Here is a 25,166-nt window from a genome sequence, read left to right as displayed (position 1 = left end):
TTAACTTGGTTTCTTTTTTTATTTTTATTTGATGCCCCAGCCATGCAAATTCACCATTAACAGCAGCACCTAATTTAACATGTTTAAAATTAGGAATTTTCTGTTATCCATATCAGGTCTGGAATGACAACTACAGCAAATGCTTGGCTTCCTTCTGGAGCAAAGTGATTCAATGAACACTTGTCTCCCATAAAACCACAACTTTTTCTGTCTTTAATCTAGTATTAATAAACGCTTTTCAACCAGATAACCATCTTTCTAAAAGTACTTTCATGTATTTATTCATTCTCTAACCTGTTCTGTCTGCTTTCTCTCTCAGGTGTCTGGCCTTCCGAAGAGGTGATGGCCTACTACTGTCTGAAGAAACGTCAAATATTTACGTGAGTCTCTCTCCGTCTGTCTTTTTCTCCGTCTCCACTCCCTCCCTCCCCCCTGTACCCACCCCACCCCACTCCCCCCACCTTTCCCTCTTGCTCAGGCCATTTGACAGAGATGCAAGGGGCACTTTCTGATTTGCACTCAAGGCGGTACACAAGCCTTTGATTTCCTGTTTTTACATTCAAGAGGCAGAGGAGGGGAAGAGAGGCTTATCGATCACACAGCCACAAGCTGAAGGTCAACTGGGCATACAGAGACACAGCACAGGGCGCTGAGCCCATGGGCCGCTCTGTGTCTCTGTCTCTGTGTGTGTGTGTGTGTGTGTGCGGTGAAGGGAAGATGTGAGGTCCTTATGCACCTGCCTCGATACATGCCCCATCTGTAAATATTAAGAGGACCATCCAAAAAACTCTTGATCTCTTCCTGGCGGTAGCCTTCATTGCTCCTTTTTTATGCTTTGTGTGTGTGGGTTTTTTGCCCCCTCCCCCCCGTTTTTTCTTTTTCTATTGTGTATATGTGACTAGCATGTCTCCGTGTCATCCAGGACTTTTGCCCTGGCGCTATCTGGCGGAGCTGTTATCAAGCACTCCCCATAAAGTGGAGTGAGTTGGAGGATGAAGGAGTGGAGAAGAGAAGAGAGAGAGACTAAGGGAGTCGGAGAAAGAGGGGAAAAAAAAAAAAAACACAAGCCAATTTACAGCAAGCTCCCATCGTTCCACTCGAGCCCGGCAGTTTCTGCCTATCTCTCCCTCTATACTAGCCCACTGTACAGCCAAATAGCTACCTGTCACTGGGCCTTTGTCCCTGCTGAAGCTCATGCTAACAGCTTTGTGCACATTAATTTTTAATTGCACTCCTTGCAACAATCGGCCCTTCATCCTCCTTTCAGAGTCTGCCTCTCTGGAAGCTTATACGTTACACACTTTAATACACACAGCGCCCGCGCTGTCGGATTCCAGTGGGCGACAAAGTTAGCAGTGACACTCCTCGTCTGTGTATGTGCGGGAAGCTCTAAAAACGACAGATCCTATATACAGACCGGAATACACTTTGCCTAATTGATGTTAAGGCAGCGGCATTACGGATAGTATCTAGGATTGGTTTTCTTGCTCCTGGGCTCCCCCTACAGTCGAGAAGTGTAACTCGTGCTTTCGGACACCTCTAAAGTATGTGCCTTTCTGGACAGGCTGAGAGATACAGACCCAAAGTGTGTGGAATGACGTGGGAGAGTAATATTACAGGATTTCAGATGAATATGACAAGCAGTACGGTTACGCAGGGTCACGTAGTTCCCGCAAACGTTGTCCTGCCCACTTTACATAGAGCAGAAACCGTATGCCAAAAATGATAGAGGCACTGTTCTCCCTATTACAGGTAAGTGGAGCAGTGAAGCTGCTTTTCTTGTAAAAAAACTACATAATGTTGCTTTAAGAAATGGCATACCCCGGGGGCCTAGCCTGTGCAGTTAGCCTGTGTTTGTGAGTAATTTTCTGTGCACGGCAAGGCAAGCCCATAGGCCTGCCCTCTATACGCACAGCAAACAGCACTGTGGGGGATCCCTATAACTCTAATTAAGTTAATCTTCCCGCTACACCACAAATCCACCTTTCGCAGCAGAAAAAAAGGACAATGTCACTTCCTTCCAAGAGCGAACGAGCGAGAGAAAGAGAGAGCAGGGTTGGAATCAATGAGCCTAGTGGAATTGCGTTCCAATCAATGGTACATCCCCTACAGAGACAAGGTATGCACAGTTAATTAGAGTTATTGTACAAGCTCGACATTCATGCAGTTCTCTCTCTCTCTCTCTCTCTCTCTCTTTGTCTTTCTGTCTCTCTGTGTGTGTGTGTGTCTCTCTCTCTCTCTCTTCCAGGGGTTCCTCTGTATGTGAGTTGGGTGGAGGGATGACATGTCTTGCTGGGCTCATGGTAAGTCAAAGATGTGCTCATGCATACACACACACACAACATAATCACAGGCAAATGGGCAATTTCAGCATGGATACCCAAACACAGGCATATTGTAAGCAACATGAAATGAGTTCTAATACGCAAGCATTTCCGCTCCAGCAGGCTGTGGACCGATGGACTGGCTCCACATGAGCATTCGCACACACAAGCATATGCACATGCATATGCATGTAGGCATGCTCACACACACACACACACACACACACGCCCAAACATGCACATGCACATCCTGAAGGCTGGTGTGTTGTCATGAGTGGTGGTGTATGGACTCTCCTCCAGATGAACAAGCTGTAGAGCTGATCGATCTTCTGCTACGTCTTCATAAGACCTGCCTGCCTTTATCTCCTCCACTCAATACCCCTGTGTTGTGACATTGCACAGCTCCTGTGCAAAACCTCTGCAAAATCTCCACCCCCCCCTAAATCCCTCCACCCTGCTTCCTTCTCATTCTTCACTTATTTCCCATGTCTTCATTCCTGGCCATGTATGCAGTCCCTTGACCCCAGTGGGCCCCTACAAAAAAAAGGGACCCTGAAAGAATCCTGTCCTCTTCTATTCCCTTGTCTTTGGTTGTATGCCTTTTATCCCATTTCTTGCTCCTTTCCTCTGTTCTATGCTACCCTACCTTATCCTCTCCAATGCTATCCTTTTCTACCCCCTCCTGTCCTGTCCTATGCCCTCCAATCCTCTCCTGTCCTATCCTATCACCTCCTTTTTAACTATCCTTTCCTTTCCTATCCTACCCTACTCTCTCCTTCTATGCATTCCCTTCCTACGCCCTCAAATCCTCTCCTGTCCTTGCCTTTCTATCCTATCCAACTCTCCTCTCCTTTCCTTTTTCCCCTCTTCTATCCCACCCCATCCAATCCAACTTTCATCAGTCCTCTCCTCCTTTTAACTATCCTCATCTTTCCTATCTCACCCTACTGTCCTATCCTATCATACCCTCTCCTCTCCTTTCCTCTACTATCCTCTCTTCTATACCCTGTAGGTATGTGGTATTGGCAGCACCACTCGTGTTCCTCTTGGGTGACTGCTTTGATGCCCTCAGGTCTGGAGCCATGTGGCCAGCTGCTGTTGCAGGCTCCCTTGACCTGGTACCAATCCTAAGGGCGAGAGAGAGAGAGAGGCAGAACTAAATTACTGGGGAAACAGATGGATGCAGTATTTCTCTATTTACCACCACTCTCTTTTATCCCTCTCACTCCCTTTCACATTCCACCTATCTATTTCACACTTATGTCAGTGGCCACCCTCAATTCATGGAACCAGGTAGAAGTGACTGAGCAGACCTCTGCTGTTGAAAATACAACCCTTGTCATTGAATACAACGAGGACAATGTGGTGACAGACACCAACGCATGGCAATTCAGGAAAATTACACTTCATTTTCTGTTGAACTTTTTTTTAGGGGGGAGAAATTTCCAATTTCCACCCACTGGCTTGGACTTTTTCCCCCTTACACGATGCTACCTATGATGGGAGGATGAAGGCTAACGCATGTATCTTCTGAGACCTGTGAAACCAGCCAACTGCATCCTTTCGAACTGCGGCTAATGCAACTAACGCCAGTGAACAGCAAAACATGCTTGCTGAGTGATGGGAAGGAACAAGGAGGGCCTTAACAATTGACTTAACATTGACTTAGCTGGACTGAGTCTAGCTGCACTGCACCTGATTCTCCTTTGAGCGGCTAGAAAGCGTTTGTGTGAAAAAGAGTCCCCAACTTTGGAGTCGACTCTTGATTCCCAATTGGAAACTGGAATTGAAGAATCAACTCTTTTTGGAATCGACTCCCAGTCCAACTCCGTACCCTATGGCAAGCCCAGGCTGTTATTCCTCAGTCCTGTAACTTACCTGGGAATACACTGTCTTTTTGTGAAGTGTACAATAAGGCTTATCGTTGCTGTCATGCAAAAACCTTGTATTTTCATTCGTTTTTTTTTTTACTTTATTTTTGCCATAATGTGAATCTGGCCGTTCTTTATATTGTGTCAGGATCTCCTGACCAATTGAAATGCTCCAAAATGACTAAAAATGGTTTACATTGACTTCCATTGAAAGTTCCAAAGGATTTGTCCCTCTCCTGTAATTTTGGAGAGCTAGGTTTTTGCTTGACAGCGAGGATATGCAAGACCAGTCCACCAAATGCAGTACATAGATGTGTTTTGACACACCACTTCCCCTTTGTGTTTAAAAAAAAAAAAAAAAAATCCTATCCTAGACACACACACACATACACACACCCACTCCTCCTGAGCCCACCTCTGCCCACACTCCCTCTTCAAAACAACGGCGACACACGCCCCTCCGATAAAGACGACCACTCGAATAAAAAAAGCCGGTGCGAAAGAAAGAAAGGAGAAAAAACACGGTGACAAAAGGCAGGGAAAGAGTGTGAGCACTGAGGGGGGAAAAAAAAGCAGAGGCAGCGCCGTACAAAGTTATATGAAGGGCATCAGGCAGGCCTGGCGAGCCGAGTGCGGAGTGACAGCGGAGCGCGATGGCCCCGCCTGATAAACGCTGCGCCGCAAATGAAAGGCTCGGCGCTCGCCATCATCCCCTGTCACAATGCAATTACCCAACAGAGTGATAGCAAGATAGAGGGCTCCCAGCCACCGGGAATGATAAAAGTATTGACTGATTTGATTGAATGATTAAAATAATGCAGACGTAAAATGAAAAAACGGTCCGAGAGACAGAAGGGGAGGGATAAGAGACGGAGAGGGAGAGAGAGAAAGAAGGCGGGTGGGAGACAGACGGACAGAAAGAAAGAGGGACAGAGCGAGAGGGAAGGTGGTCTGTATGGAGTGGGGTTTTAAAATTCCGAGAGGTGTGTGTGTTTGCCTATAAGGGGGTTGTTTTGTTTTGGTGTTTTTGAGTGTGTGTGTGTGTGTGTGTGTGTGTGTGTGTGTGTGTGTGTGTGTGTGTGTGTGTGTGTGTTTTCATTTCTCTCTCTCTTTTCTCTTTTCTTGCAGATTGCGGTTTGTGCTGATGTGAAGGAAGTGCTGCTATCTGATGGGAATGAGAAGGCCATCCAGAGTATCCTCCTCATATCTAACAACTGCTGTGTCTGTGTGTGTGTGTATGTGTGTGTGTGTTTGTTTCAATTTTCTGATATCATGCACCAGTTTTTTACCAAAATAAGACAGGAGCACTGTTCTCCAGCGGTTTGTGTTTAAGTGTGTGTGGCTGCCATCACACTCCACACACTCCACACACTCCACACACTTCAAACTCATTTGAATGGGTTTCTCATTTCACTCCTCTAAACAGGAGCGTTCACTCATTATTAACATGCATGCACACACACACAAACTGACATATAGGTTTCCACAGGCACATTCTCTGCACACACATACCTTTAAGCATAAGGCAGTCCATCCAGATGACACCCAAATTTAATGTGTATAATACATACTTGTCCCATCTCGTCCATCTCTCTCTCTCTCTCCCCATATCTCTTTCTTCATCTCTCTCTCCGTCTCCATCTTTCTGTCGCTCTCTCTCTCTCTCTCTCCATCTCTCTCTTTCTCACACTCTCAATCTCCATCACTCTCTCTCTCTCTCTCCATCTCTCTCTTTCTCTCTTTTCTTCTCTCACTGTCTTGCTCTCTTGTTTATTCCATATTTTCTCTCTTTCTCTCTTTCTCTCCTTCTTTCTCACCGTCTCCCTTTTTCTCACCATTTTTCCAGTTTTTCTATATTTCCCTTTCTTTTTCTCCATCTATTTTCTCATTCTCTCATTTCCCTAATCTTTCTCTTTCCTCTCGTTTCCTTCATCTCTTCTTTTCACTCTTTTCCTCTCCTTTTCTCCAACGTTCCTTCTCATTCGTTCTCTCATTTTCTTTTCCCTTATCTCTCATTTTCTCCATCTTTTTTTTTTTGTTGCTATTTCTCACACTTTTCCCATCTTTTGCTCTTTCTCTCCTTCTCTCATTTCTCCATTTCTTTCATCTTTTCTGCATGAACTCTCTCCAGTAATAGACAACCTTGCCACTTTCTTGTCTTCTTCTTCTTCTCCTCCTCCTCTTTCTCTTCTCTTCATCTTCTTCTCCTTCTCCTCCTCCCACTGGAGTGCACCCATCTCCCGACAGCTCAAACCGCCCGGCACGCACAAAAGCCGGAAAAAACAGCAGCAACAGAGATGACGGCAAATACGGTGAAATTACAGCGCCCGTGTTCGTTAGCACAACAGCCGCCGCTGAGACGACAATGGGCCTTTATTGAATCTCAGCACCCGCCGAACAATGGCGGTGACACAAAAACGCACACAATTCTCCATTGAGAGGAGAGATTTGTTTAAAAGAAAGGAGTGCAAATGGAGGGGAAGGGTGCCGAGAACGGATAATCAGAGAGGACACGCTCGCAACAGTCAGAGTCCGTGCCGAAGCCATTTCCTCTTATAGAGAGTGAAAAGGCTGCCGGTGGGTTGATAGAGCATTAATTGGCGGCGCTTTGTGCGAGAGATGTTTCTGCCATAATAGAGCACTGATAGATCTGATGATGTGATTGGAGCCAGAACAAGGCCGCTTGTCCCCGGAGAATAAAAATAACATTCCTGTATGTACACTGTATAGGTTTTTCAAAAGGAAGAAATCCAGGGGAGGAAAGGAGTTCAGAACAGTTCTATTAGACCACAATGGGCTTGTGAGATGATTACTCCACACTGTGCCCAACCTCTCCTGTACAGGGTTATGATATGGAGCTGCTTCAGCTGCATGATGAAGATCATGGGAGATGCTCCATGAAGTCTGACTAATTTTTCTTGCCAATAAGAAAAGGTCCCTTAACCCTTTACACTACAGTTTAGTCTGTAGCAAGAGCTACGTGTAGCTCCAATGATGATATTTTGAGATTGATGGAAACTTTATTACACATCTTGCGGCCTTCTCTTGCACCGAGCCTCCTAGGATGACCTAATCTGGCCATGTTAGTCATTGTTTCACTTGTGGATCTCTGTGGCTTCTCAGACTGATATGCATCTGCAGCCTTCTTTCTGAAGGCCTCTGAGAGCTATTTGGATTTTGCAGTCAAGAGCAAACCGTGCTAAATGTCTGAGGTTTAAATAGGACAGGCTCCTCCAAAATGCTCTATTTGACAGTGTTCTAAACATCTGAAGTTGATGTGCTGCACCTGATTCTAATTTTAGTAACGGAAGTAATAGATGTAGGGCATGGGTGGCACCAGAAAGCGGTCGGGGGGTGCTGTAGCTGCCCCTTGGATAGCCACAGCACCCCCATATCACCTTCAGAACTGTCTGTGTGTAAAGACTTAATCAGAAGGGCTATAGGTGATGCTAATAGGTCTCAGGAAGGTGCAGACACTACACTAGTAGCCTAATCACTCTTTATAGTTATCTCTAAATGACGCTCATTCATACAGTGTGCACAAAGCTGTGTTTTTTTTTCTTGCTGCCTGTGAACAAGCCTTGGCCACAGTTTAACTGTAAGATTTTATATTCAGAGGCGTGTCTGTGTAGGCTGGCTTGTGAACCTTGGATATATATCCCATGAGCTGAATAACTCACCCTGTGTTTAACACAAAATGGCATTGTAATTGTCGCAGAGCAGGTACTGTGCTTGTGTGTGTGTGTGTGTGTGTGTGTGTGTGTGTGTGTGTATGTGTGTGTGTGTGTGTGCATATGTGGGGGGTGTTACTGTAGAGATTAAACTGTGGCGACTAGCACATTTATGAGAAACCCTACATTTCAGATCACCCTCACTGAAAGGCCAAGCTACACCATAGCACCAGGAGTTTTTCATAGGTTGTCCTAATTAAAATTTTTGGATCCATTACATTAATAAAAAAACAACATATCAAATAGTTGAAAATAATAATAAACCCACAGTTTATATTTACATTCTTAATTACAGTGGTTTTATGGGTAGTGGGTGGGGTAAAGGTTGTCGTTTTTTGGTCGTGGATGGGGTTTAATGGGGGCCGGGGTTTGAAGTGGGGTGGTCCTCACTGTCTGTTAGGCAGTGACATGTTGCCACGTTGCCTTCTTCTCTCTCTCTCTCTCTCTCTCTCTCTCTCTCTCTCTGTCACTAGGAATTGAATTAAATGGAAGATTAACAGGATTATTCATAATGAAGAAAGAAAGGGTAAACAGTAATAACTGAGGAAACTGGACCATAAGTAATAATCAGTAATGACTTATGATTTGCCTCACTGGTAGTCTCTCAGGTTGTAACAAGCTGCCACAAATCTTGCTGTGTGTGTGTGTGTGTCTTACTGACATTGTAAAAAGAGTATTTTAAGATCATTTAAGACCGTTTATTTTTCCGCCAATTACCCAACCCACTCGTTAGTGCTCTCTCCTATCACATGTAATGATTCTGACACTGTGAGGGTGAGGACTGACCCATGCATCCTCCTCCGACACGTGAAACCGGACACCACCTATTTCCAAACTGCCGCCGATGCCGTCGCCACAGAGCAACCAACACGCTGAGGAAGGCAGAGACAGCCAGCCATCTACCCATCTGGGGGGGAGAGCAAGGCCAATTGCGCTCCCCTGGACTCTGGCTGCTGATGGCGAAGCAGCATGACCTGATTCGATCCAGCAATCATTGGGTCATCAAACCTACCATTCTGCTTCCTCTGTCATTGTACATGCATCTGTCCAAAGGTTGCCAGCCTTTTCAGTTTGGTCGGGGAAATGGCAAATATTTGCAACCCCATGGGGGCAAGAACCAGCGAGTTAAATGTAAATACAGTGTTTCTTGTTGCAGTAGAGGCCCAGCAGAGTAAAATCCTTACTGTTTTCCAGTTGTTTAATACAGTTTCACCATCACTACTGTTTTCAGGCTTTTCTATCTGCTTCACTATCAGGCTTTTCTCAAGCTATCAGGCTGTAATTGGGGCCTAAGTACAGATAGCACTGGTAGGTGTCTTTAGATTGGGATATGGAGTATGTTGAACATGGTATATTTTGCAGCAAGAGGAAGTGTGTGTTACAGTATTTTGTCATTTTTCCAGTCCTTCATGTCTGGCAAGAGACAAAAAAGACTGTTGTTGACTTTGACAGTTACAGTCGATGCAGAGATGCACTCCTTCATAAAAGTTTAAATACTTAATCCCAAAACTTCCAACCCAACTGACCCCTACAGGTATCTTCTCTCTGTGGAGAAGGTTTGCAAGGTCAAGTCATGAAATTTCACACAATTATCACATCCTGGTGTGAAGCTTGAAGCTTGGACAGTGTGTACGTGTGTTTATGTGTGTATGTGTGTGTGGATGGCGATGCGATACACAGCATGTCTGACCTCTCCCCCAGTGGGCTTCTCCTGATGAGATTACACTCTAAGCTCTGCTCTATCTCCTTAGCGGCTGATCGCACCCGTGTGACACACTTCCCCAGCCTCTCTTGCCCTGCTGTCCTCCATCAGCGCGACTCTGAGCCTCCGAGCCGCATGCCCGTGCTATAGATTGGATTTGCTGCGGCCGTTTGGTGTAGAGAGGGAGCAGACAGGAGCAGAAGCGGACGAAATCCTAATTGAATTAGTTTAAAACGGAGGTCCAGTCTATTAATAGCCGGGCTGCCATCAATCCTGCTGTTGAGCGCGCTGGGTGGAGGCTCATTGGGAGCAGTGGCTACAGGTTAAAAGCCTATTTATTGATTGTCTATGGGGAAGCTTTGCATGAGTTGGTTTTGCTCTCGCTGGTAATCCGAGGATGCGAGAGTGGTAGGAGGGATGGAGAGTGATGGAAGGAGGGAGGTATGTAGGTTACGCATGGCTTGACATCATACATGATGAACAAATGACCTGCTGAGGAGTGACGGGGTAAATGTTTCTTTGTGTTCTGGTCGGTTTATAAAGAAATAAGGGTTCATTTGGAGCTCAGTAAGGCAGTGTATTGGTCAGGCTGTTGGATGTCCAGCTGTTTCCAAACATTTAAAACGTCCTTTTCTTAAATTTGATTTGATCTGGTCACCATTTGGATCCATAGGCTAGTCAGCTCTGCCTGTGTCAGATCAAGGCAGAATTAATGAAAGCAGATCAAGGATTCTTACTCATCACTGACTAGAACCTAGTCCTGGCTGATGGTGCTCATGATGAAAACATTGTACAACTAGTCCTAATAGCTAAAGAGGGCCTCAGCATGTATGGAAGACAGCATTTGCCTTGACCTCCGTCTCAGATGTACGTGGTGTAATTGAGAAGAACAGACGAGCCGGGCTCTTTGGCTCTACCGATGTGTCCAGCAGGTGAGCTTCATATTGATGGAAATCAGCAGGCCTTCTGGTGACCTCACTTCTCACACTATCATCAGTATCATCTGCTGCATTCATTAAGCAGCATTCTTAAATGAATAAGCAATAGTTTGCCCAAAAATATATCAGAGATACTCAGGTATACTGTGCGACTTACTGTCATCCATAAAAATGAGCAAGAATTCATCACACAGCTGAAAATCATGGGGTTTTAATGTAGCATTGAAAGTCTTAAAAGCTCACGGATATTACATATTGTGCTTTCCCAGCTGAGGAATCAGACACCAATCGGCCGCCCGGGGATCACAGGGTCACCCACCACTCTACAGCAACCCTAAATTGTGTGCTGTAGTTTTGATTATTTTTATATATCCATTAGGTGGATCCACATACTGTCAGATTTTGCCTCACCATGTGAAGGAAACAGATGCTTGGTGGGATGTGTTTTGCATATCAATATTCAGGACCATGCCTCGTGCTGGTGAATGGGGTCACATGACTTCAAGTAACCTCCTGAGCCTAGTTGCCTCTGTAACTAGGTATCAGCATCCATGATTGAGAGCTAGAATCACCCTAGTCCAATCCTACAGGGTGATGAGCCTCTTTCCATGATTGAGGCCTCCATCATAAAAACACACACACACATTTCCAGCCTTTCCCACAACACCACTCACAATCTGTGCACCGCCATTCAAATGTTCAAATGCATTATCACCTAAAGTAATTTTGGTGTTCAGTGATCTAACCACTTTCTGTCGGTCTCTCTTTCTCTCTCTCTCTCTCTCTCTCTCTCTTTCTCTCTCTCTCTTTCTTTCTCTCTCTCTCTCTTTCTCTCTCTCTCTTTCTTTCTCTCTCTCTCTCTCTCTCTCTCTCTCTCTCTCACACACACACACACACACACTCTCTGCACACCTCCCTCCTCCCTCTGTATTTACCCTGGGCTGATGAAGTGCAAGAGTAAACGTATAATTAGCCTGCATTACTTTGATTGTTTTCTTTAGAGATTAGGCTTCCTGTCAGAGCACGCGCTTTGAGTGGGGTGAAGGTCGTGCGTGATTGGACGAGGGAGGGGTGGCGTGTGTGTGTCTGCCTGTGTGTGTGTGTGTGTGTGTATTGGGGGGGTTCTCTTTCTCAACTCAGTGAATAAGCGGCGTGGCCCCCCGCTGAGAGAGGAGATTGTATTTCCACAAGACATAATTTTTGTTTACTGACTGTTAATAATGGCTAATTAATAATCAGATTTGCCAGCCTGAAAATCGGCCCAGGCACTTAAGGAGGAGATAGGTGGCGTGAAGAGGAGAGAGAGAGCGAGAGTGGGAGAGAGACAGAGAGAGAATAAAACACCAAGTGTTGTAACTGCCTCTACTTGGTTGTGGACAGTCCACAATGGCTGGGGTTGGAACATTGGCCTTGCAGCAGTTCCAGTCCTTGAGGGGCTTAGTCTAGCACAGTTCAATGGTTTGCCAGTTCAAATGCACCTGGTTCAGCTCAATAGTTAGCCACCAGGTTTAGGAGGTGAAGCAGAAAACTCTGGCCTTACAGACCAGAACTGGAGACTCTTGAGCTAGAGGGACGAAATAGTCTGTCCTGACTAGTCTGTCATAATCCAAGCCTGTTTTTCTTCCTTAGGGTGGTCAGATGGGACAGTGAGGTGGACGTGTCTGCTCTGGAGGGCCGCTTTGACGTGGTCATGTGTGCTGACTGGTAAGTGACTCGTCACCTGACCCAGACTGGGCAGTTTTTGCCTTCCTCTTGACCATCTTAACCCATTATTTCTCAAATGCTTATTAGGCTGGTTTATAGAAGGTACATAATAGATATATGTATCGCTATAGGGTAGGTATGAGACATGGTCACAGTCTATCTACATTTTTGACATTTTTACTTTTTAAATGATTATGAATCTGGCAGTTGTTCTTGGCATTGTGTCCAAATTTCATGATGAATGGACCAATACAAATGCTCCTAATTGATTTGAAATAAATTATTTTTACACTGACTTCCATTAAAAAGCCCAAACCCAGAACGTTCTGCATGTGGGTTCATATTTCAGTTATTAACTCTCATATTCCCTCAACCTACACATTAGTTTCATAATATAATTAGTAGTCATTCATAGTCATTACTAAATAGTAAGGCATAAGATTAGTTAAGTAAACAGGCATCCTATGACTTTGATGCTGACAGTGGATGGTCAGGACAATCAAGGCTTACTTTGATTTCCTTAGTACCTACTTTTAATGACCGTCAATGAGCTGAGACTCCTTTAGTATTTCTTGCTTTGACCAGGCTATTTAGCATGTTTTTGTGGTACAAGGTGTTATACCATAGACGTATTGTCAGTTTATGAACTCTTTATGCTTACTACTTGGTACTTGCTTGCTAAGTACAATGGATATGCTGTGTAAATTGTCACAGAAGGAAAAAAAATCTTAACTTTCAATTGAAGTCAATGTAAAAAAGTTATATTAGAGCATTTCTATTGGTCCACTCATCTTGAAAGTTTGACACAAAGTACAGAACAACAGCCACTCTAGATAATGTCATGATACCTGCTGTTGAACTGCTGTGTAGGTAAGGTATGCAGCTAAGACAGTGCAGAATGGATGCATAGGCCTGCATACCAGTTTAAGAGGTTAACCACACTAAGCATGCAAAGATCTCACCTCCTGCTATCTCATTTACGCCACAAAAGAATTCCCAGTTGCATTGCACACACAAACCTGCTCTCGCTTACAAACGTCCACAGGTAGCAAGCCTCTCAGTGCCGACCCTGCTCTCATCACTAGGAGACAAATATCATGTCTCAGCCTTTAGCAGCTTTTCCAGCCACAATATGTCCACACCCTCAATAATGGTGCATGGCTCGTTGGCCTGGTGACGGTGTGCTAATATCCCCCACACGCACAACGCTCATCAGATGGCAGCCGTCAGCCCCAGGCTGGCACCACGTTACTTCCCCTCGGCTTACTCCGCCAGGCATTTCCATTTTTCCTCAAATTGCCTATTTTTTCATGCTCGGCGTCCCAGCAAATGGATGTCTTAGGCAAATTGCAAATAATTATGCCCATGTGAGGAGCAGAGAGAGAGAGAGACCGAGAGAGGGAGAGAGAAGAACACAAACATTTCAATTAGTCCACTTCTTAACATAGATCGCACGGCCGATTTCTTTCTTTTTTTTTTTTTTTTCTTTCACCTCTCTCCTTATGCTGGGTGCTCCCTCATGTAGAGGTAAAATGGTCTGCAGGTTCAAACTGGATTTTTGCTAATTATGTAACACAACTAACGTTATATTACTCTCAGGGACATTAGCTGGTTAGATTAGTTTGAAATTGCATCCTCTGTTTAAAAGCCATTGAGTGGCAGTAAAAAAAAACTGCCAATAAAAAAGTTGATGAATTGGAGATTCTTCAATTTTAAGCTCTGGAGGAACCTCTTGAGTTGCTTTGAGGAACCTTCAAGAAAAGTTTTTTTTAGAAGAAAAAGGTTCATTAATGGTTCCTCAAAGCACCTTAAGAGATTCCTGCACATTTTCAAATTGAAGAACCCCTAAAAGATCCTCAAGGACCTATACTTTTAACAGAAATCTTGAATCAAGATAAAACATATATATAGTTGTTTAAAAAGGCACATTTTAGCCTTTAATATCAAATATATGAATTATTTCTCCTCACTTTCTCATTTAGTAAATTAGAGATATTTTCTTATGATATGAATCTGATGATAAATCTTCATGTTTGATTATCAAGGTCTGAAATTAAAACAAACATTTCAGAAGTGCGCCTCAGGCCTGTAATGCAAAATTCATTTAAAGGTATGTTAATTAAATCATTCTGTTGAGTATGTACAGTGGATTACAATATCTAACTGAACTGCAGTCTGGGAACATGTAACTGTGCAGTGTCTGAGTATTTTGCACTGGTGCAGAATTCCAGTACAGTTACTCACATATTTGGCACATGTTGCACATGTTGCTCTCCACATTGCACCTGTTACAACTCCATATTCCTATATTATTGTAAATAGCCTGTAGGCTTAATTCACATTCTGAGTGTGTGTCCTCCACCCAACAAAAATGTCAAATTTGATTAGTGTGCGTCCCTCAGTTTGACTTGCCACCCTGTCTCACAAAGGTTACTTGCACACCGCAGGTAAAGTGGCCCAAATCCAACTGTTTCGCCAAAGTTGATTCTTCTTAGGCTGTTCATACAGTTCACACTCCTAAACTGACACACATACATAATAGAGCAATGCTGCACATGGCTTGCTCTTTTTTTCTACAGGAACGGTCATGTTACTATGCGGTGGAGGCCGGCTGCAAATTCTGAATTTTCATTATTATATTCTTCGTCTGATTATTGTGCTGTCATCCATTTTCCTTCTCCTCAGCAGGCATTTATGAGAAATGTTGATTTGGACTGAGATAAAAGTTGAATGAATGTGGCATGAATGAGTCGCATTGGATTTTAATACCACATATAAAAGTGGCCCAAATCAGAACGGAAAATCTGATCAGATTTGAGCCACTTCTTTCTGCTGTGTAGCCTAACTTAATTTGTCTATAAATCATGTACTGTTGCTTTAAATTATATCACAAAGAGGGAGTGAAAGAAGTTGGCTCTTAGAGCCGTCAGGAACCAAAAAGGCATTCTTCTGGCATTCTCTTATATAGTTTATTCATTTATTTTTTATGTTCGACAGATGTTAGACAACTACCCCGTCACGCAAAATAGATAAGGGCGAAAACTTTATAATAATTAAAATTATTAATTGACTGACTAGGTGCTAGGTCAGACTCTTTATTTTCAGGATAAAATTCATTGTTCTTTCCTGAGGTGGGAAAAGGACCTATTTCACTGAATCACTCTGTATTTATTCCACTGATGCAGTTGACAGTTAAGACACTATATACTTTTGTATTTGGAAACGGTTTGGGACGCCTGCTCATTCATTGTTTCTTATGAAATCAGGGTTATTAAATCCAGCTGGTTATTTATCCAGCTTTTTTGGAGTAGCTGTCTCTGATTGATTTAATTGCATGCAGTGACAAGAGCATTAGTAAGGTCAGGATGTTGGAGATTGATCACCACCCTACCTCATGCCCAACTCCCCAACTCATCCCAAACATATTGGATGGAGCACCACCGTCATTCCAGAGAACACAGTTCCTCTGCTCCACAGCTCAGTGCAGGAGGGCTCTATACCCCTCTAGCCCAGGCCTGGCATTAGTTATGGTGCCTGTAGGTTGATGTATATGGACCCCCAGTCTATCTTCGCCATAATGTCACAGTTACATAAAAAAGATACAGTTCATGGCATATTTGTGTCCTTATTACCTCTCTATAGTATTTTCTAAAGGACAAACTTCACAAGCTGGTTCAGCTGTGTTATTAAGTGCTTATTACATGCCTAAACCCCATACAATTTGTGCACCACGTAATGTGTCCTGGAGAATCCGCCTGAGTGCAGTGAGTGTAGCAGGCAGAGCACTGATACCTGCGCTTGCTCTGATGAGCACAAAAACTCTGCACACCCTACTATTATTCTAATGCCACACAAATGGCAGCTAATACGCAGGTGAAATGAACAGTGGAGGGCCAGCATGTGGTTGATTTGTGTGCAAGTGTGTGTGTGTGTGCGTGAGAGTGAAGATGACTCACACGGCGGTGGCTGTCCCCCTGTCGCTCCAGCCGCCGACTTGTCTGTAATTGCTGTCGTCAGGAGAGTGATCTCTCTGCGATTAATGAACATCGCCGCACCGACGATCACCTGTGAAAAGGTCAACAGCCGTACTTCTGCTGCCATTAATTATAGTCTTTCAGGCAGGGGCCCGGCAACGCTACAGCCACCGCCGAGACCCTCATGCCAGGAGGAGAGAAAGAGAGAGAGTTACAGCCTTATCATAAAGTAAAGAAAGAAAGAAAGAAAGAAAGGGAGAGTGTGTAACAGCACACTCATCAAGCCTGCCTCCACTAACCACTGCCACTTTGAGGATTTTTTCTCAAAGAAGGACATAATATTAGCACTAGAGGACAAGAGATGGACATTTTAATCATTTACGCTATTTAGACTGCATTTCAGACAACTACAAAATACATTCAACCCCCTCAAAAATCATCAGATTAATCATCTGGATTAATCAGAAGGATGCTTAGAATAAATGAACTTAAAGCGATCTTGGGTTTAATGTACGAAAATCCTCTGTGACCAAAAAATATGGGAAGTTCTGAGAAACACTTAAGGACACCATTTGCATACAATCAGCCTCTATCTGTGCATCATTATCAAACTTCCTTTTCTGAATAAAAGACCCCATTATTTCAAGTACCACTGGTCAAACTGTGAATAGGAAGGCCAATAAAACACTCTAAGAAAGCGAGAGAGAGTTACAGACACACACAAAATAAGAAAAGGCTGTATTTGGATATGGATATGAACTGATGGATCATTATGAAGAAACAGAAGCTGCATCATAGTATCCAGGCACCGCCTAGACAAGGTTGTCCCTCAATAGAGAGGAAAAGTCCAACCATCACTTTTTAGGATATACAGAGTTCAGTGAGACTGGAGTAAAGATGCACCAGTCGACTATATGAAGAGCTCTGCATACAGCTGGCCTGTATGGGAGAATATGTTACTGAAGAAAAAGCATATCAAAAAGAAGTTTGCTAGAAAGCAAAATGGAACCTTTTGGCCTTCTTAACACGGCCTCTTTCTCCACAAATACCACCCTGACAGTGATGTATTAGGAGTTGGCAGAATCATGCATCTGGACATCCTGTTAAAATTGGTGGATGGGTGGTTCAAAACTGTGATTATGTTGTAAATGCTATTAATACTTAGTATTAGTATTAATACATAGTATGAATACTTTAGGGCAACCTGCTTCAATCTGCTTGGAAAACTAAAGCTAAAGCTGAAATTCAGCAGGCCAGTGATCCCAAGCACAAGGCAAAAGCAGCACAGGAGAGGCTGTACTGTAAAATGGTATATGTACTACAATGGCCAAGTCAAAGAATCTGTGCCCCTACTGTAAAATTGTGGTTCTCAAGGGCTATCCAACCAACCTAATCAACCAGAAGCAAATCTATCAGGACGAAAATCCATTTCAAACAAAGCTGTTAAAACAGCCTTTAATCTGTTATTGTAGCAGAAAGTACCAAGTACCAGTCTGCCCTTAATTATGAATCATAAATTAAAAATAAAATTTAAAATAACAGCTTCAAAATCATCTAAAAGGGGGGAAAAGCATATTGTATTGTTGCTACTCCGGGTTTGGCACGGTGCTCACTGCACTGTGTAAGTTTGAAGAAGCGGGCAGGGAAACGCTTACGAGAATTAGCGTAAGGCTTCGTAACCCGAGTCATATTTGTGTCAAATGTTTTAATATCCCATATTAAAAATGCATGTAAGTGTGTCCTTCTTGAGAGGTGGTTCAAAGCACAAACTGGACTTCATTGACTGTAGGGGGACCCCATTACCAATTACATTTTAAGTTGAGCCTCCAAAATATTAGCATATGAGCTGCAGCTGAAGCTGCTTAAATATTTAGTAAGTATTCACCCCCCCCCCCCCCCCATCCAATTTTTCTACTGTATGTTCCCATTTGTCTGGCCAGTTATGGTTGTGTAGGTCTAAAGTCCTACATGAGCACTCAACTGCTGGAGTAATTCCCCTGTCTTAAACATTAATTTATTATCAGAAATAATGAAATAATAGAATATAGAATTCTGAATAGAATATTAGTTTTCTGATCTGCTGGATGCAATTTTAATTTAACACAAAAAAATGCTAGTGTGACTTAACTTGTAGAGAACTACAGGAACAGAGTATCTTTTTATACACACACATACGCACACAGACGGCTCAGTGGCGTAATCTTGGCAGTGCTGTAAGGCTGATGCGGAATTCCTGCAGAGGCCTTGCTGTTGTTGCTGCGGCTGCCTGGCTAGCACTGTGCCTGGCATGTCTGCCTCCTCTAAGCTGCCTGTGTGTGGGCTCCAAGATAAAGCCTTTGTGTATGTGAGTGTGTGTGTGTGTGTGTGTGTGTGTGTGCGCGTGTGTATGTTTGTGTTTAGTGCGGAATCTAAAATGTACTGTGCAGTTTGTTTCTAATACTCGGGAGTAGTTTCTGTTCCGATAACCACCCATTTTTATTGACCTGGCTTTATGATGCTAGTTGGCCAAGTGTGTGTCTGTGTGCGTTTTATATATAAGAAGAAGAGGGAGAAGCAGATAGACAGACAGACAGACAGAAGAAGGGGCTTTTGTTTTGTTTTGTTGTTTTTTTGTTTTTTTTCCCACAATCCGCTTTCATTTCACAGAAAGCTTCACGCAAGCAGATGAATTAGTCAGAGCACAATAATCTCGGACGCCAAAACAACGTGGGGCAACCATGAACGATAGCATTTTTTAAAAATCGCAGAAATCCACAACCCCCACCACTGAAAGGAAAGGTTTAGGCTCTAATTGTGGCTAATGTCAGTCATCTGATTAGAATAAGCTGCTAAACAACACCATATGATTCTGAGGAGTAATTCAGTAAATGCCTTCCCTGGCCACTCCTCCGCTGCACCCTTCAGGTCTCATAGCAGGGATGAGGTTAAAGCTGGCGGGATTAGGGCAGATTAAGTGTCGAAGTGGGGTCAGAGTGGTAGGCCACCCTTAGGGACCCTGCCCAGATTATGCTTAGCGTAATCTGAGGGCGTCCACCTCCAGATTAATAGTGCTAGGCTTCTGCAAGGATAGGCCTCCGAATTTGTCTCTCTGTGTTAGTGTGATTGGCCCCTATCTTCTGTGGTATTCTAGACTATTAGAATACCACATGTTTTTGTTTTTTTTGCTGTTGGGGTAAATAAAGAACGGACTGTGTACAGAGATTTAGGTGTGTTTCTTTCATCAAGAAGTATAATTCTTTTGTAATGTGTTGAAGTAGGTCTGTACATAGTGATGGAAATGGCAGAGAAAGCTGGGCATAGAGTTTGAGAAGCATATTATAATCTTATAAATGACATGAAAAAATGATGATTGGAAATAATCTAATGTTTAAGGTTCCATTTAATGCATTTCAGGCAGCTCTTTAATAAATTCAATTACATAGCCTTACTGCCCTCCCATTCCAATTGGCCCTGGGTGGAAAAATCTCTGCCTCTCTTTACTTATAACCTAATTAACTAGTTGTAGATAGGATAACTGGGATTGATGAAACTAGACACACCCAGGCTTGATAAAGATCAACTTAAAGGATGCTAAACGATCTCAACAAGCAGAAAACTACACCACGATGGAAAGAAATTCCAGAAAGGACAAGAGAAAGAGAGAGTATTAAAATATATCAGTCTGGAAATTGTTAAAAAGCCATTAAAAAGCCAAGAGTCTTGCAGCCCGTTCACACCTGGCATTAACCTGTGTTTTTGGTGACCTGGTGATGTCACAAGCCTGGTGTAAAACACCCCCAAGATGCATTGTGATCAGATTGTGATCAGATCAATCAAACCACATTCAGAGGTGGTCAAAGATGGAGCTTGTCCACATTTAATATAAGTGTAACAGAATGCGTTTTCTGTTATTGGATTCCGTATTATAGAGTTTGTTCCCTTGCAGTTTAAATAGTCCGGTTTAAATAGTTCTGATAGGACTGTGAGAACAAGCTATTGCTCTATTACGTTGTAGAACCACCATCGTTCCTCTAAACCGTTCACAGTATCCTGGATCAGAACAGTTTTGATGAGAAACTGTTGTTTACAGAAAGTTAAACAGAAATGATGCATCCGTTGGTGTTCTTATTTACACAGGAAAACAATCTAGTCACACTGGGGACGCATTTTAATAACAAGCGTAAACAAGCAGAATCTGGTCAGTGTATCCACATACTATGTGGATACATGTTAATGCCAGGTGTGATGAGGCCCTAGGTCTCCAGCTAAACCACACTGAAAGCCATTTTCTCCAAAATGGAGAAAACAATGCTGAATCTGCCCAAAAGCGATCAGATTTTAGGAGCAGTACAGTGACTGCTCCTCCAGGAGTTCGCCAAAGAATCCAGACAAACATCTAAGGAACTGCAGGCCTCACTCACCTTAGGGCTCATGATTGCACTATTAGAAAGAGACTGGGTATTTGTGGGAGAGATGCTACGTGAGACCAATGCAAACCAAGAGGATCATAAAGGACAGTTTTACAGTTTCCAAAAGCACCTTGATGACCCCAAGCCTGGACTGATGAGTCCATAGAATGATGTTTTAAAAGATGGGTCCAATGACATTGCGAATAACTCTAACACAACATTTCCTGATAAGCACATTGTACCAACAGTCAAACATGGTGGTGGTAGTGCAAGGGGTTCACCTCTGAATGGCTCCAAAGGATCCAAAGGTTTTGGATTAGACAAGTCGAAGTCCTGACTTAACTTTCATTGCAATGCTAAAGCAGAACACATGCTTGAAGGCTTAGGAGGAGGATTTTTTTTATAAGTGATAGGTCTTTAAAACCATGTGTTTTCATACATTCTTCTCAACTTCTATTACAATTTGTTTGATGATCTAAAACCTGCACTGGAACGTAGAACCTAGAGAAACTAGAATTTAATCCTTGGGAGCAAACTTTGTGCTGCCTCGTCAAAGTCCATTCCAAAAACACGGAAAGAAAGAAGCTTTGCGTTTTCTAGCTCAAAAGTAGTGTGAAAAAGTGCAGGTTTTCATTCAGTAGAGGAGAGTTGAATGAGGGGAGTCGCCGAAGTGTTACATGGTGTGAAATGCAGTGGTGTGTTTGGAGTCAGAGATCTATCTTTCCATAAACTGTATTGAATGTGGCTTGAAAATTGAAGATAAATTGAAATCAGTGGGTTTCTATGGGATGATGGAGAAATGAATGAAAGGATCGCAGGCTCAGGTGGGTGAGTGCTATCAGTATGAAATGCAGTTATGTACTTTGGGTCAACTGTGGAATCGTTCTACCAAGTTTGACTGCTGTAAATTCAAGGTGTAGCCAATTCAGTAGGTTTCCATGAAAAGATAACAGAATGAAAAGGAGGGTTAGATAGAGGAGTGCTCTCAGTATGACATGCATGTATGTGCTCTGGATAGTCAATAGTTAATAGCTCTAGCTTAATTCAAGAAGAAGTGAAATGTGGGGTTCTATGGGATGACAGAGGAATAAAAAAGTACTACAAAGAGTTAGCAACAACTAGAGCCTGTATTACTATGATCGTTTACGATGGGTGCCACTAGTGTGTACAGAGGTACAAGATGTCTTTGAGATGTGAGGAATTTGTGTGTCTGAGTCTGTGAGTGTATGGGAGTGAAGAGCACTTTATTAGTGCTCAGAATCTCCATAGCTACTCTGGTGATTTTGCCTTAAAAATAAACAATAAAACAAGTCTTCCATATAGAAAGTGGATTAATAGAGGAATAAAAAGAAGGATGGGACTCCTTCACCCACATTACTCAGCACAATGCTAGGCCTCTGTTAGCACGATGCTAAGCATCTGTTAGAAGCTCATCACAGAATTGACAGGCAGCCTGTTGAGCTGTCCAGTGATGTTGTAAATGAAAGCGGTTGAAAACATGCAGTGGTGCTTCATGGACTGGGGAAGGCCTAACTAACAGGTGGGTTTGGATACAGTTAATGTGGAGGAAAAACAGTGAGAAGAAAAAAGGAAGACTGACTAGAGTAGTGAACAAATCCAGCAATAAACGAATAGGAGTTCATATAGTGGTAGTAGTAATTTATTCTTAAACTTGTATACAGATATACCATATGTCCAAATGTTTGTGGACACCCCTTCTAATGAATGCATTCAGCTACTTTCATTTGCACCCATTGCTGACACAAATTAGGCACCATGCCTAATGCCAGGTGTGGGCTGGAGGTCTATAAAGTGGAACTGTGCAGTGGAACTGTGCTGTCTGGTGATGGTGCACCATGTAGTACTTTTGGGATGAGTTGGAAAGAGGTGAGGTGGCAGTCATCCAACATCACTAATGCTCTTGTCACTGAATGCAATCAAATTGATACAGCAATGCTCCAAAATATGATAGAAAGCCTTCCCAGGACAGTAGAGACAGTTACTCCAGCAAAAGCAGGATACACTCCTTTTTAATACCCTTGATTTGGGAAGAACCAATGAATGAGCAGGTGTCCTAATACTTTTGGCCCATAGTGTATTTCTTTGCTATGAGTATGGATTATTGGCCATATAAATTTGCGGTGTGTTCGCCTACTCCAAAAATGCCCTCCATAGAAAGAGGTGAGCGGCTCTTGGAGAAGTACAGAGTGGGATCAGATGTCTGGCAGGTAGATATAAGGAAGTGAAAGAGGAAGTGCCATATTAAGACTGGGATGGGAGCTTTGTCTTGGTTGCCCTGGTCAAGGCTGGCCTGGTCTTCGCCTGCCCACCCTTCAGCAGGCCCCCTATTGTCCGCTCTGACCTGCTCCACCCAAAACAAAGGGTCAATAGTTTGGCTGTTAATGGAGCACGCTCAGTTTCTAGACTGAAGTGGACTATACATGGCTACTGAGGTCATTTCTCGACCTAACTTAGACCCGAACATCCTGCAGGACAGGCGAGAGTGGAAACATTTCATCAACAGGACTGATTGCCCTATTTTGACTGTCTGAGCCTAATACAATACTCAGAAAATAAACCTGATCTTTAGAGGTTAGCAGGCTTTTGCAAGTACAGGTGAAGAAGGCCATCATTAGGCTGAAGAAAAAAAAAAAAAACAAGACAAACCAATCAGCGAAAGAGCAGAAACGTTGGAAGTAGCCAAATCAACTATTAGGCACATTCTTAAAAAGGAATGAATTCAGTCGTGAGCTCAGCAACACCAAAAGGCCTAGAAGACTGTGAGGGAGAACTAAAGTAGATGACCACATTCATTTCCTTGGAGAAGAAAACCCCTTTCACAACATCTAGTCAAGTCAGGAAAACTCTCGAGGAGGCTGGATTTATTATCGTTAAAGTCAAGCTGCCATCATGAACATAAATGCAAAGGATTTACCTCAAGGTGCAAACCGCTGGTAACACTCAAGAGCGGAAAGGCTGGATTAGACTGTGCTAGAAAACATCTAAAAAGTCGAAGAGTGTGGAGAAGTAAATGAAAGGCTCATGATCTGAAGCATACCACATTGTCTGTCCAACATGGTGGACGTGAGAGCTGAGGACTTTTATGCACCATTTTTGGTATTGTCCAGCTTTGTGGAGGCAGCTTACTGTCCACATATCCAGCATACTAGGGAATAAGATACATAATCATTTTCTTTTTGAGTAACTTTTCATGTCTTCATTTGTCATAAACCTCTACTGGTCAAGCGATGGAACCTCACATGTACTTTGAGCAGACATGCTTGGACTCTAACCTTGCTCAGTATTATTCCCACGGAGCTTTTAACAGCTGACAACTCAGCCAGTTTGCACTGCTTTGCATGTAGGTACCTATTAGTAATCTTTAGAGTGTAATAAAAGTCATGGAGCATAATTCTCACATATCTCTATCTCTACTAACATGGTTGTTTATGGAACCAAACATGGTTTATCCATGGCTGGGGTTGGCAATTTCAGTCCTGGAGCCCTTTTTTTCGCTTTTCCTGCTAATTTACCTGTTAATTGACAAGTTTAGTAGGTCTCTAAGAGCAGGAAATTCTGCAAACTGTGCTAGACTCTGCCCCCTGTTGCCCATCCCGCTCTATGGCATCATTAAAAGAAACCAAGATAAAGCCATGCTCAATAGGGTTGAGGTCAGGGGCCACTTTACATGTGTTTGGGTTTTCTTGGGTTGCCTTTATGCCATGTCTTGGGACATTATCCAGCTGGACTATGCAGAGCATGCCACAACACTGCCTCCATCATGTTTGACAGATAATGAGTGCATTGGATTATGAGCCCCTCCTTTCCATCTACAAACTACTCTCCTCCCATCATTCTGGTACCAAGTTAATCTTGTATGGTGTTGCACAGTAGCGCAGTAGTAATTTCTTAACCCTGGTCCTGGAGACCCACTGCCCTGGTGTTTGGTGTTTTCCCTGCTCTGTTAAAGCAGGACAAGCACTAAAATGAGCAGGGCAGTGGGCCCAAGGGTTGAGAAACACCTGTTTAGCGGATGTTAGGTCGCTGTCAAGCTCCAATGGATGACACCTAGAGGAGGTTGGTAGGTCAGTGATATATGTGTAACATTAGGTGCTGGCAGTGCTGTGTATGTGTGTGTGTGTGTGTGTATGTGTGTGTATGTGTGTGTGTGTGTGTGTGTGAGAGAGAGAGAGTAAGTGTGTGAAAGAAAGAGTGGAATAAGTGCAATGAGACAAATGCTAAAGTCTGTTCACTCCTCTCATGTTGTTCTCAATGACTTTTCAGGCTGGAATCTTCAGCAGAAATAGGGCTCATGCTCAACCAATCATACACACACATGCACACACGCACACACACACACACAATCAGCACATTGTCTGGCTCACAGATAGTTCTACACACAACTACACATTTGTACATACGTTCACAGTGATTAGCTCACTCTCAATTACACTCAAGCACTCAAGCAGAAATGACCATGAAATAAACAAACACTCTCTCTCTCCTGCTCTCTCTCTCTCTCTCTCTCGCACAC

At 43.3% G+C, this 25,166-nt stretch overlaps 1 protein-coding gene across 1 annotated transcript in view; it reads left to right on the top strand.

Moving 5' to 3' along the window:
* The window catches only part of camkmt (calmodulin-lysine N-methyltransferase), a 144,482-nt gene that overhangs the window by 101,038 nt on the left and 18,278 nt on the right, over nt 1–25,166 (top strand). Inside the window, exons 4-8 of the mRNA XM_072677726.1 lie at nt 320–380; nt 2,249–2,303; nt 5,324–5,387; nt 10,494–10,560; nt 12,196–12,270. Coding sequence (XP_072533827.1) covers nt 320–380; nt 2,249–2,303; nt 5,324–5,387; nt 10,494–10,560; nt 12,196–12,270 — 322 coding nt within the window. The remainder of the gene's footprint in view (nt 1–319; nt 381–2,248; nt 2,304–5,323; nt 5,388–10,493; nt 10,561–12,195; nt 12,271–25,166) is intronic.

The sequence above is a fragment of the Salminus brasiliensis genome, chromosome 4 (assembly GCF_030463535.1).
Source record: "Salminus brasiliensis chromosome 4, fSalBra1.hap2, whole genome shotgun sequence".
NCBI lineage: Eukaryota > Metazoa > Chordata > Actinopteri > Characiformes > Bryconidae > Salminus > Salminus brasiliensis.
Note: the sequence above shows the minus strand (reverse complement) of the source record. Positions and strands in the feature narration are given on the sequence as shown.